Below are 14,518 nucleotides of genomic sequence, written 5' to 3'. Positions count from 1 at the left end.
CTTATATTAGAATACGTAAATTTTAAAAATTAGCGCACTTTTTGTTTAAAATTTTCCTTTTTCTTTGCGATTTTTAAGCCTACCAGCCTGAGTATCACGGAATCTTTTGTTTTCGTTAGCTTGAACTGCTTTTCCGTCAACTGAATCTGTTTCTTCCAGGCCTTTTTGAAGGTGACTAGCACTGGCGGGAAACACCAACTCAAGTGTGTAAAAAGTAAAAAAGTAATGTAGACAATTTATGTTGTCTACTTTGTAGAATTCCATGTTGAATAAATCATTCTGCATTCTACATTTACACCGATGAGATTGGCTCTTATGAGCTTTTTTGGCATCAAACTCAATAGCCTGTTTCTTCCACCATCTAGACCTTAATAAAGCCCGCCTTTTTAAAAATACTGGGTTTTCAAGATAATAAATAAGATGTATTTTTAGGCTTTTGAAGGCTTGAAAATTTATACACGAACCGCGTTTATTGCTCTTAACAACTTCAAGCATTCGTTATAATTTGAATTTAACAGAATTTAATTAAGGCTTAATTTAAAATAAAAATAAGGTTACTTATTTGAATTAAAAAATGATTTAGTACATTACACATTCAATTAATCCCATTAATAGCTAACTCTTAAAAATTTATAAGTTTTGTGTCAGTTTTCTTTTTGTTTCCTTACCAAAAGCACTGTATATTTGCTTTTTTGCCATTCATCATCTTTTTGGCTATAAGAAAAACCTGAAAAATTTGACCACAATGCAATTATTGCAATTATTTTTCAATTATAGAGTTTCCATTGTTGTCGGACACTCCAGCAAAGGCCTTAGCGCCATGTCCTTGCCAAAGTATTAAGGCACGAAATTTCCAAAACTTGCAAAATATATATATGTGCGAGACGAGAGAGTGTTCTCACGCGAATTATACTTATATCTACTTACCGACTTATTTTTAGTGCCAGCCCGCCGAGCGGAGTGCAGCCAAATAGCTGTGATGACCTTACGTGCATAAATATTTCAGTCGACTTCTGCTTGCTGGCTGCCATTTTCAAGAGCAACGCAAGGTCTCTGCTGCTGTAAGGACACAAGTTGTACCACCCCCCAAACGAATACCACGCCACAAGCTGGTCAACAGGTTGAAAATGAGCGTAGTTGAAACTTTTTGAAACTTGCCAAAAACAACACAAATACGGACAAAAGAAAAATTAGTAGCTCTGCGCTGTCGTGGCCATGAAAATTCAATTAGTAGACATTCGCTAATTAATAGCAAATTGAAAGCTTTCCACTTGTTGAGAAAGGTTTTTCGAAAATGCCACACACAGCCAGTGTCCAGGCGTAAAACACACACGGCTCACGTGCTAAAAAGCTCCGCACGTGTCCTGCCGCACATGGAAAATGGTGGAAAAGTGCCGGAGTGGGGGGGAGCAAACAGGGGGAAAGCTTTCACTGCCAATAGCAACAGCGTGCCCCAAACACGAGCTACTGACGACGAGCTTTGGCCGACTCCAAAAACCAAAAAATCCTCTTGGCCAACAGTTTGTTGCTCAAACTGTTCCCGAACGGACGTCTCTCCTCCAGAATTGTTCGCTTCCCACAGTTGTGACTTCGATTCGGTTTCGACCAGTAGTACCTCTTTAACCAACAAAAAAAAATACAAAAAAAAAGAAATAACAGAAACAAGTTTCGTGGGGAGTTGTTCCCCAACTTCTAGGAGTGGAAATTTCTTTGCCATTCAGTTCTATTGTGTATGTGTGTGAGTGTCTACATATTTGAATAACGCAACGATCAAAATTAAACAAAGCACACAAAAGCGTTGTTGAAACGGCGAAAAGGGAGTGAACTAGTTTTCGCGGAAAACTGGCTAGCTCTAGTGGCTAAATCAGCGGCCAGACCGAGACTTTCCAACCACCAGTATAACATGCAAAGCCAACATTAGATTGTGTCAGCCAACTGACTTTAAATGGCAGGCCAAGACGGCGACATGACCAGAGGAATATAAAGTGTTTAAAAGGTCTTAGGTCAGTCACTAACTCCAGCTGTATGCACTTCCCCAGAGGAGCGTCTGTGGCATTTAATTAACACAGGACATTAGCTCATCAACCACGCAGAGTCAGTCATTTTGCTGTGGTCAGAGGGTTTGCCAACTAGGAAACTAAAATAGTTTAATTAAAGGGAATTCTAAAGCAGACTCTTTGGAAGTTAGACAAAGAACTGAAATATCTCATTATACTTAACACGTCTTAGAACTAACTAACTAAAATACTTGAACTAAAGTAAACTAAAGCTCATTCTTTGGAAAACTCTAAGTACTGTGAATATGCGGGAAAAACTAAAGAGTAAACTTTGTTATTTTTATTATATACCTATTTTTTACTCGACGTAGAAATCAATATTTTAGTATTTGTGCAATTTGGAGTAGAGTTTTCTTGAGTTTTTGATTAAATTTTAGTGATGAATTACTAACAAAATAATGCATTTATTTTAAATGAAATATTCAATATTATTTCCTTAAAAGTATGAGTCCTTACATATTTATAAATCTTGTTGATGTCTTAAATATTTAATTTCTTAAAGTTTAAGCTGAAATATAGGTTAAATTGTAGATATAGAAAAATCAACATTTAATATAATATTTTCATTTATCGAACATGATGAAATATTTCGTGCGGCTAAAGACTTCCGCCTCATATTTTATTTTATTAACATGCGAACACAGAAGAAAACTGCCAAATCAGCATTGATTCGAGGTCATAATCCCAAAAGTTAAAAAGAAACAATGAAGACCGTTTGACTCTGTGCTCCTTTGACTCGGCGCCTCGCCATGGAAATTCTATGGCAAAGTTAGTAAGATTTCCCCCAAGGCTGTGCTGCCATTCACACAACTATTCGCAGTTTTGTTAAGAGTTTAGTTTAGCGAGACTATTTTGGGCGGAGCATTCAAAGTGGAGCCAGGGGCTAAGTCGTCCAAGGCCATCTGCATTTCAAATGACCAACGCAACAATGAAGGCTGAAAATCAACAAAAGAGGAGTGGTCCTAAAACAAAACAAAAAACAAAAAACCCCACCAAAAAAGCAGCAACATCGGCAGTGACAATAACAGAAAAGGAGGCAACTGAGAATTGTCGCATGCAGGGTGGGGCCTACACACACACACACACACACTTTCGGAAAGGGGGAGGCTACTTAAAAACAGCGCACACATGACGTCATTAAGCATATTTAATGAGCTTACAGCGCGTTTGTTGCTGCACACTGGAAACATGGATTAGTTCAGTTTCCATTCCATTGCAAATAGTGAAGAAGAATTAAAAAAAATATTTTAAAAATATGGAAAGTAGTTTACCTTATCTTTTTAAAGTCATTAACATTTTAATGTAATTTTTAGCTAAAAACCTATTTAAAATGTAACGATTCTTAAGATTATGTTCAGTTTTTTTAATAATTATTTCTTACATTTTGTTTTAAAAATAAAGACCTTTTTTTTGTTTAATAAATAGAAGTAATTTCCAAACATATTATATAAGCTATTATTTACATTTAAGAAATTGAGCAATTTTTGAAAGTAAAAATTATGCTTTAAGAATCAGAAAAGACTTAAAATATTTAAGATTTCAAATCAAAGTATGTGAGAGTTGAAAATGTTTCTTGCTAGATTTACTAGCAACTAGGGGTATTTTACCCCTTTTTTTCTGTGTGTCTCGTTGCATGCCGCTTGGAGATGAGCAGCAAAACGGTAAAAAGCCATTAACAAACGCCTAATGGCGCACTTGAGACACTTTGCAGACAAAGGGGCGTGACCGGCGGTCGGTGGGCGGGGGCGGGAATGCGTTATAGGGTTAGGCCAAAAGCTGATAATGCGAATGGATCTGCGGTGAAAGTCGCCTTAAATGGCCAAGCGGGGAAAACTGTAGCCAACTCACTTACACTCCCCTTTCGCCGTTCCCACTTGCTCATTTTGCTGCGCTCGGAAATTGAAGTATTAAATATTCATTCAGTGCTCGGAAGAAATCACATAATCCGTGGCATTGTGTCGCGGTCATATACAAAAATGGAGCGTCTAATGCATATGTGAAATGATCAACCGAAGGGCCATTTATCAGCATCCCCGAAGTGTGCTGCACAAAGTGTAAAAATAAACAAGCAAATCGGCAACTAACAAGCAAACAACAGCAATAACAATTTGTCAAGCGCACAGCCACTCCGTAATACATATACACACCAAAAAAACCTAAACAGGTGAAAACCCAAAAACACGTAGCGCAAAAAACGCTCGCGATTTAAAACGCCCCAGAGCAGCGAACAAAAGGATTATCGCGATGGCAAAGGCCACGGAACTGAAGCTGGCTACGGTGGAGCCCGCGAAATGGTAAGTTGATGGCCCACATTAACAACACTGACCCCGATGGAGACCATGTGACTCACTACTCGATTGGGAAAATTGATATTATATGGCAGAGATGCTCATTTGGGGACTTCCCCGAAAAAACCTTTTTTTAAATGTAAAAAATCCTCTGTTCGGTAGTTGAACCTTTTTAGTATTCGACAAGATGCCTTATGTGAGAGTCCTAACTAAGATCCCTTTATCTTTTATGACTTAAAATCAATTTGAACGGTTTCGAAGAACGTTGTTTAGAAATATTATAATTGCCTTTTTGCCTATCAAGCTAAAGCTTTATTTGCTTTTATTAAGCTTTTCTTCCCAATTTGTTGGATTTACTTGGTGCCTAACAGAAATCCTTTCTTCAGAAATTTTAGGCGAAAAGGTATTTTTGTGCATGTTTAAAAAATAATCATAGTCAACAAGAAAGTCATTTTTAAAAAAATTTTAAGTTTTTTAACTGGTCAGCTAAGGTTTTAAAAAATTTCAATCAATCACTTTTTAAACTGTATTATTTTGTCTGATTTATTTTGTTTTTTCTATAAGTTATCTGGCATCTGTGCTGTTCATTCTCAGTCCCTCTTTGCCAATCAATATTATCGAGTTAGGAAACGCGAAATGCGCGTTTCTGTATGTGTGCGGGGATTTTTTGTGCAGGAGTATTACTGAGTAAGTGTTGTCTGAAAAAGCACGTGGAGTTTATAAAATATGCAAAGCAATACATATTTAAACAGCCCGGAGAGGCGGAGCCAGCTCATCCAAGCAAAAGATGAACAAGTCGAAGCCAACGGCCATCGCTTTTGTTTTTTACAAGCGCACACGTGCAGGTATCATATGTATGCGAATATTGCATATATATTATTTACATTTGAGACGCCATACTCTATATGAAAATATGTGCTCACTAAAGATTCCGTTTCGAACGTACACAACTGGCTCAGCGTAAAACGCTCTGAATATAAGCAAGCTGTGTCCCCCTCGATAATGAAATAATAATCCGTATCACCGGTAAACAACCATTAACTAAATGGCGGATTAGCCAAGAATGTTCTTTGATGAGCTTAATGGAGTTGTGGGATTGTAGAAAGCGCTTTGAAGTGATTCGAATGGGCACTTAAATTTAAGCTTTTGCTATTTGATGTTTGAAATCTAACTCATTGTGTTTTGCCTAACAAATTGCGTTAAAATTTTAAATGGCTTTGCAATAATGATGTGGTTATTATGTGTAGGATTTCAAAGTTTTGTATAGTTTTAGGACATATCTGGCTCAATGAATAACGAATTCTAGCTTTTTGATTTAGACTCCTTTAATATTTGCCACAAGCTCAATTTTTGCTCTATATAATTGATATTTTTAATAGTAGGTAAAATGCAAAAATTTTCTTTCAACAATATAATCGCTTTATTATAAAAATAAGATTTACATAAGTAAGCTAACCACAAACCGTAACGCCCATTTGGCAACAACAAAAAACAGCCTCGATAACAGACAACAATAAAATATTTGCATTCAACAGATTTCATTTGAATTCGCATACAAATTCTGCCAGCCATAAATCCTCAGCCATTGTGGCATTAAAATCTATAAGGCAGACGTAAACATGCCGAGAAGATGGGATTCCATTGTTGTCGCTCTGATTGGCAGCAGACACGGAAAAATTTGATACCAAAACATATCGAATTTATGCAACAGAGCCTTGGCTCAGACTTTGGGCCAAAAATAGCTGCAAGCACAAATAGCCAGAGCCGCGGAAAAGAATGTGAAAGGCTTTATGCGGGCCATGGAGTTGTAATTAAAAGGAAATCCATATTCATTTCGTGTAAGCAGCCGCAGCGAGACAAAAAAAAAGTGGCATGCACGCCGAAGGACGAAGGACTCGGAAAAATGGCGAAAAATGGGGGAAATGTGGGAAAAATAGGGGAAAAAGGAGCCCCCAATGTGTGGCATGTCTCTTTGTGTATTTGTCAGTCTGGCTGGAACGACACCAAAGAATGCTGACAGGAGCATTCCTGGTCCCTGCTTTCTGGTCCTTCTGCTTGGCAGGAGACGGCTACGTGATACAGAAGGCCACAAAATCTCATGGCACTGAAAAAACATCTTTTGAAAGAATAAAACATTAAAAAGTATTTCAATAAGATCGCCTTATAGTTTCAATTTTATAAGAACCTGCTGCTATAACTCACAATTAAGTGGGAATTGCTAGTTTCCAGTCATGGTTTTAGTTAGAAAGCTTTCAGAAAAAAATTGACAATTTTAAATGGTTGGTTTCCTAAATTGTTTAAAATAGCTGACTTCTTAATCATAGGTCATATTTTACAGAAAAAAAGGAAGTTCAAGATTTAGCAAGAAGTTAAATTTTTTAAAAGAAAAAGTTGCTTTTTCAATTGCTTATCAATCTTATATTACCGGCACTAGCTGTATTTCTTTTTCTCTACCATTTACTTAATTTTATATCCTTCTGGCCAAATCTCTAAGGTATCTAGACTTTATCCTTCTATATATTTAACTAGCTTAAACATATATTCTAAAATATTCCGAGTGTAAAGATAGTTATGAGCGCTTTCTCTAGTGCGACCCGCTTGCATATTAGTTTTCACTTGAAAGCATCGAGGTCTACGGTGGATCTGGGTTTGGCTAGGCCTAGGCCATGTGGCTTTCTGTCGGCCTATTTTGTGGCCGCCGCTTTGCATGTTGCAAACAATTTTCCAGAGCGGCGGCACCAAAGCGGCAAAATGTTCGTGCGACTAATTTGTGAAAAAAGGAAGAAAGCTCGCCCAAGCAAAAACAACAACGTCAACTGGCACGAGACGTTAAAATCAACGGTCTGTGTCCATTAAAACGGGGCCAAAAAGCAGGAAAAATATACAAAAATATTATAAGCGCAGTTCTCTCTGCGTTCCTGTTAATGAGAAATAATCACAAAAAAAAAACAAAAATAAAAATAAAGAAACACGGTCAGGTTTAACATCGGCGAAAAAGGCGGACAAACAGCGGCAAATTTAATGTCACCTTGTGAACGGTATGGTATTCGGTTATATAGTACACAAACAAGCAGGACAACCTTTTGCGACAATCGGTAAACACACAAAGCTAATAAAAAACTGTAAAATATTCAACAATTGGCAAAGCTTTTAAGAGTCTTACAGACGCCCCTGATATTGAAATGTAAACCTTGCAATTTTCCGCCCCCACAGTGAGCGCCAAAAAATATGCTACCCATAACGCCAAGGAGAAAAAATTATGGGGAAGTGATAAAATGGGATGGAGATAAATAAGTGGCGCACGTCGAGTAAAATCAACTAAAAGAGATGGGGGAAAAAAGAAAGGAATTTGTTTTGGCTTCTTACAAAGATGTTTTTTTTTTTTTTTTAACTTTTGGCGCTTCAGGTATTTTGGTTAAAGGATGCCTTAAGGTAAATAAAATGCTTGGGAGTTTATGATGGAAATTCCGGGAAAGCCAAGATATAATGATTGAAATTTATTATTCTTGTGCAAATGTTATATATTTTACACGACATTTTAGTACCAAGCAGGCATATAGGTCTTAAAAAAAACTTGATATTTTAAACTCTTGAAAAATCATAAACAATGAATGTCATTATGTATATAAGCTTAATAGCATATCAATATATACAGTATCTATTAATGATGTATTCTACTTAGGCAATTAAGAATTTTAAATATACAATTGCATTAAAGGCCTATTTTGGTTTTTAAATATTTAATCACTATAGTAGAAAATTACCATATCTAAACTCTTTTCTATTGCAAGGTACTAAAAACAGCTTTAGGGTTTGTTCTTTAAAAAATTTTGCATTAAATTCCTTGAAAATAATAAGACGATAATGGTCTATATTTATCTGCAAATTAGAAAATTGATAGTTGCCCTAAGTGCGTATTTACCATCAATCAGCGCACCACCGCCACCTATTGAAGTTATCTATCTTATTTATGAAGGTCGACCCAAAGTAGCTTCATTTATAAATAGCCGACGCACCGCGCTCTTCGCTCGGATTATGGCCATGTTGTGGCCATAAATTACGCAGCCAGAACAATACTTCCCGCACACAGACAACACCGACTCGGACTGGCTTTAGGTAATTCCCTGCTTTTGTAATGAGCATAAAGGATAAATCAGAACAAAGCCCAAGGCGAAACGGAAGTGGGAGCATCTTACGGAATATGCATAGAATTATGATCTTATGAAATTGCAAATTAATTGAAATGAATGGGGGAGGCACAAACTTTTTTGTGGCAAATGCAAAGTAAACAGCAGCAAACTGCGGAACAAAACGTTAACGTAAATGTAAACATTTCAATTATGTCGCTGCGGACGGGTGAAAGTTTTTTCGTGCTAATTAAGCTCAATGGGTGCTCAGAGCTCGAGCTGCAGTAATTAGCTCGGCAGAAGTCTAAACAAAGCCAACAAAGCGAACTCGAAAGCAAATGAGTCGAAATGGAGGGGAGTTCACGGGTTGGGGGGTGGTGAAAAAGCGGCAAGAACAATGGCAGCAGGCCATTTCCGGTTTACTCATGTGTGTGTGTGTGCTGACGCTTTCCAGCGACAGGGGGCGCTCGAGTGCTCCACTTCCGCTGTCCCTAGTACATTTGTATTGCTTGTTTGACTTCGTGTGGGTGCTTTGCAGCAACAGTTTGTTGCTTTGTTTGGCTGCTTGTTTGCCAAGACAACGACACGCTTATAAATTTTTAATTAAATTGTTGTTTTCCGGCTTGTCGCCGTTGTTTTGTTTTTTCTATTATTGTTCAGTCCTATCTAGTCGCAGGAAATCTCATTGATTGTCCTTTTTTTCAAACACATGTGCGTGTGGGAGTGGCCATATCCTTTCCGTGCTGCTTTAGCTTGTGCAATTGCCTGTCCATATTCGATAGCTTGCTCCGGGGCAAATTGAGTTGTTTAACTTGCAATTGAACCGGACCAAGAGATTAAGTAGTGGAAGTCCGTAGAGTTTAACCTTTGAAATGAATATGCGATTGTATTGAACACTGTGTGGGAGCTGCCGCTTTGTGGCTTTATGCAACGATGACAAGAGCTTTAATAGCTTTTGTTGGATTTTTAATTGAAAAGTGAGATATAATATATATTTCTGTATGCTGGCATTTTCACAACCAAAGCTTCATATTATCAAAAGAAATTTTTTAAACCACAAAATAAGCCATTTGGAGTTTGGATTGACTAAATAAAAGATTTTTGTAATAAAATTGATCCTAATAATTTGAATTTTAATGACCAAGAGTCATGCTTTGGATGTTTTTTATACTGAGTAATTGTTATTCCCTACGCAGTTATTACTTTATATAAACACATATCATTTAATTTTATTATCATTCTATAAATATTTTTAAAAACCTTTAGGCAAAAATTATAGGTTAAACAAAAAAAAACCTATAAAAAAGTATAGCATGATCATTAATCAACTTCAAACATAATAAAAAAACATAACGAATTGCTAACGGTTATTTCTACGCATAAAGAGCACACTAAAGTAGTTTATCCTACGTACACATTGCTAGAGTCTAGACCATTAATATAAAATTTATTATGTATTCCCTATCAGAGCTCAACCAAATGCTTAAGCCAAAACCCATCGAGACCATTTACATGTCTGAACAACTTTTTTGTAGAGCTTGCCTATGACAAATTAACTTATTTAGTCGCGGCAGCAACGGACTGTCATACAAAATAATTTATCAAATTCCTATATAAATTATTGATGTCCTCGCCGAGGACTGAGTTCCTAAGTGGGTGGGTGTTGCATGTGTTGTGTGTTGTTGTTGGCTCACACACCCACACATAGTATTTTATGGGCCCTGCAGCAAGGCGAATGAATAAAAATTGCCATCAGGCGTAGGCGTTGTGGCAAGTGCCAATCACGGGCATTAAGTCAGTGGCAAAGGAGCGGAGGTGGATATCGGTGCTCCATTCTGAGTGGGAAGCATAATGAGCTGGCCGGGTAGGGCATAAGGGGTAGTCCGACCCAAAAAGAGAATCCGGGGCCAAATGATAAATGACAGTGCAGTCGAGGCCCTCCAAATTAACATAATTTTCTCCTTTTAATTGGCTGACGGACGAGATGTGCACGGACAAAAACATTACGCTTTAAAGTGACTTGCAAGAAGCCAAATACAAAGGCAGGAGCTAAAATTTTAGTTCCATCCAAAAAGGTCTTATAATTTTAATGAACAAAATGTATTTAGATTTGCTAGAAAAAAAAAATTACAAATATTTATTTTAATTTTCACATAAAATGCATTTTTAGCATAGATAAAGCTGCATATTCATTTTATGTTAATATTACCAATTAATGTAATGTAATGTAATGTAATGTAATGTAATGTAATGCTTGAATAGCATTTAATTTTTGTATTGAACTTTCTAACGTTTTGTTTTAACAGTAAAACGTGTGAAAGTTCAATACAAAAATTAAATGCTATTCAAGCAAATAAAAATATAATATTGTAATATATAACAATTTATATAATTTTTCTAAACAAAAAACGAGTGGCCATGGAACTTATTACTTATGCGCAGTGTTGCTCATACAAATTATTACAAGTTTCCGAAAATTATGGCTTAAAAATGTCTAACAGATTTTAGTTTTTGTTCCTTTTTCTTGTGTTTCGAGATAACGTAAATATTTTTCCTTGTGTAGAAAGAGCAAGGAGCAGCTACCAATTTTGTTGGTGTCGGTCAGGCTTGTTTGCGTTTGCGTTGGTGTTAGTATTGGTCCTGGTTAGTGTTAGTGTTGGCTACTCCTGTGGTGCCACGGCTATTCCTATTCCTGTTGCCGTTGCTTCTGCCGGTGCCGGCAGAAATTTGCATGCAAATAACTGGAAATTAGTGTAAGTGCTCACTGACATGCCACACACAGAGGGCCAGAGAGCCAATGCCTCAGCCAGTAACTTTGTCTCGGGCGGAGCACCTGGATCCTTAGCACCTCCTTCTACCTTAATTCCTTCTGCTGTCGGGATCCCTGCCTTCATCGAAGAGCTTCCAGCAAGGTGAGCAGCCCAAGGAAGACGTAGATAAACAGACGATGGCACAATAAAGTGGCAAACGCTTAAGAGAACGATTGTGCACTGAGACAGACTGCTCATTGATCAAAATTGTAACTCGTCAAAAATCTCGAGAGACATTTAAGACCTAGAAACCCGTTTTGAGTTTCAATTATTTGGATAGCGTACATAATATTTATATTACAAACTTCATTAAATATTTAGCAGATATATTTTTAAGTCATATTAAATAAGCTTTCAATAATATTTTCTTTTCGATTTTCTTCACTTGTCAAAAGTTTTCTTATAATTTCCAGAAAGGAATAATTGAAAGTTTGAAAGTAATAATTTTTGTAAATGATGTACCTTAATAATCGTATTTCGGCACTGCTATCTATCAAATGGCGAGTTGCACTTAACGAGTAAAAAGAATTTTAAAGATATTTAATTTTTCTCGAAATTTAAATTGAGCCGTTTTCGCACAGTGTTTGAGGAATCCATGAAGCACCATGTGGGCGTTATATGGCAGCATATCTAATTCGACTTCTCAGCCACTGCCAATGCAGCTTTCACACTTCTCATCAGCTGCTCGTTGTCCTGAACATCAGCGCTTTAAAAAGCCATTAAATTGCAATGAGCGCACAAACGTTTTATGCCACGAGCTGAACCGAGCTGAGCTCGGATTTAAAATTGCAGTCGGTTAACTCACCGAGATGAAATAGAAACGGAAGTGCAGGGGCGTTGCCGTCGAAATGGTGTTAACATAATTGTGAATCTTGGCTGAGTTTCCCCTTTTTAATTGGATAGCAGAAAGCAGCTTGTTTAATCTTAATCATATGTGCACATTTTTTATAGAACTTGTTACCATAATTTATCGCAGAGCAAAAGGCTAATGTATACTTAAAATTTCAGCGCCTGTCAAAAGCTATAAACATTATAATTTTAACAAAAAATTTTGCTAACTACATTTATCCAGCTAAAAATTAAGTGACTAAACCGTGTTAATTTAAATTTGTTCCCAATTCAATATACATCATGCTTTTTAAGTGTAATACATACACACTTTCATTATAAAAATGGCATTTCTTAAAATAACAATAGCTTTTAAAAATATTTAAAATTTTTGAGCTTACTTTTTACACTCATTCATATTTTAAAAATATTATTAAGAAGCATCAACATGTCGGAACCCTTCTCCTTAATAATATATTTATGATCTGTTAGCTATTTAAGTGTGCCTAATGCAATTGGTTATTCCCGGTGTTTTTAAATCAGTATACAAAATCAGTTACAGATTTACTTTCAAAATGGATAAAGCAATTTTAATTTGTATTTTCCTGTTGCTGCTGGCTAGAGATTTTTTAGCAAGTAGATTTGAAATGAATTTAGTAAAGCAACTGAGCAACAGGAACTTACCGCAGAACTTTGTGGTCTCTCCATTTGCCGTTCGCCAGGCTCTGGTCCTGCTGTATCTGGGAAAGGGTACTCGCAAAGATTACCAATTGGCCAGAGCTCTTCGAATGACTGGGCGTCAGAATGGCAAGATCGTATCCTATTTCGGCAAGGCCCGTTTCAAAGCCATCAAGCAAGAGTTTACAATGGCAAATCGAATTTATTTATCACCGAGCTACAATGACTTTGAGCAAATGAAGAAATTGAGTGGAAATCTCGGTGTAGATGTGGAAAACATGAAGTTCTCCGAGAACACCAAGTCTGGGGATGAGATCAAAAAGTGGGTAAATAAATTAATTGAGAAAGGTGGACAAAATGTTTTTAACAAGAATGATTTAACGAAAAACACAAATATGGTGGCAGTGCAAAAAGTTTCTGTATCATCTTTGTGGAAACATCGGGCCAGATCGCTGGCGAAAATGCCCTTTAGTATTGCAAGGCCGAACAAGAAAGCATTCGTCTATAAGGTCCAAATGATGTACACTGTGGCGCCACTTGAGTATTTCAACGACGACGAAATTCGAGGTGTTATGATCCCATTTTCAAAAACCGATATTGGCATGCTGGTGCTATTGCCCAGACGAAATCTAAGCACCCAGAAAGTCCTACAAAATCTAGATAAATATTTGCAAATAAATTGCAAAAAGCCGAGGATACGCATCTGCTATTACCCATTTTCAGTGTTCAAGAAACCTTGGACCTAAACGTAGCCCTACAAGCTTTGGGCATCAAGAAAATATTCACTGACGATGATGAGGATTCGAATGCGACTGTGGCAAGTTTTAAGCAGTTTTCCGCACTGGAATCCAAGCCAAATCGGGTGTTGAGTAAGTTTAGTTGTTGGTACAATATTATTTTTTTACTATCAAAATAATATCTTAGATAAAAAGTTACTAAATATGACAGCTTAAAAAAATCGCCCTATGATTTTGGTTTAAATACTGAAAGTAATGTAATTTTTAAAGCCTCTGTTAAAGAAAACTCATAGTTATAAAAAAATAATATTTTAGCTCAGGGTTGTAGTTCCGTTTTTGCTATATATGTCCAACTTTTAAATTATTCCGTCATCAGTCGTGTGTTAGTACTAAAAGTTATGTTATATATGAGTAAAATTTTTCTTTTACATTTTTTTCATCAATCTAATATGGTTTGTTTGTGATATTAACACACCATTTATTTTTTCTGTAAAATAGTGAATTAAATGAAGACAGATGAGAATTTTTTTGATATGCAAATCGAATTGATTACCATTTTACCAAGTGTGCCATCTAATAATTTTACTTTCAGTGAGCGCGGATTTCGGGGGCGATAATGACCAAAGAGTCGTCAATGTCAACAAGCCATTTGTATTCGTTATCAAGGATCAGAGCACCGTTTACATGGTCGGACGAATAGAGGCGATTCGATAGTGCAGTTGCAGTTCCAGTTGCAGGAAATTCCAGTGAAATGTCAGCTAACAGTGTAAATTAAATTAACTTGAATTAAGCCAAACAAGAACCGCACACAAGTGTGTTTATTCCGGCCATTAGTGAAAGGGGTTAAAGAGGGGTTATTCCGCAATTCCCCGATGGCATTGTTTACAACGTTGCCGCGCATATTAATTGCCTGTTTAAGCAAATGGAGGCCACAAAACATCAGCATCAACGTTGGTTTTCAGCTCCTGTTCCCCTTTTTTTTTTATTGTATTT

General features: G+C 36.7%; 2 protein-coding genes across 3 annotated transcripts in view; both read left to right on the top strand.

The window, feature by feature from the left end:
* The first annotated feature begins 1,544 nt into the window (after window positions 1-1,544).
* The window catches only part of LOC128257797 (protein lingerer), a 31,465-nt gene continuing 18,491 nt past the window's right edge, over window positions 1,545-14,518 (top strand). For both annotated transcript variants that reach the window (XM_052988997.1, XM_052988996.1), the window contains exons 1-2: window positions 1,545-1,738; window positions 3,981-4,351. The gene's annotated coding sequence lies outside the window, so the exon portion shown is untranslated. The remainder of the gene's footprint in view (window positions 1,739-3,980; window positions 4,352-14,518) is intronic.
* LOC128257798 (accessory gland protein Acp76A) lies at window positions 12,681-14,324 on the top strand. Its single transcript, XM_052988998.1, is given in 3 exon segments — window positions 12,681-13,460; window positions 13,463-13,657; window positions 14,118-14,324. Coding segments are annotated over 3 exon segments (1,092 nt in total). The 5' UTR covers window positions 12,681-12,685; the 3' UTR covers window positions 14,240-14,324.

Source organism: Drosophila gunungcola (assembly GCF_025200985.1).
Source record: "Drosophila gunungcola strain Sukarami chromosome 3L unlocalized genomic scaffold, Dgunungcola_SK_2 000002F, whole genome shotgun sequence".
Lineage (NCBI taxonomy): Eukaryota > Metazoa > Arthropoda > Insecta > Diptera > Drosophilidae > Drosophila > Drosophila gunungcola.
This window is presented reverse-complemented; position numbering and strand designations above follow the sequence as displayed.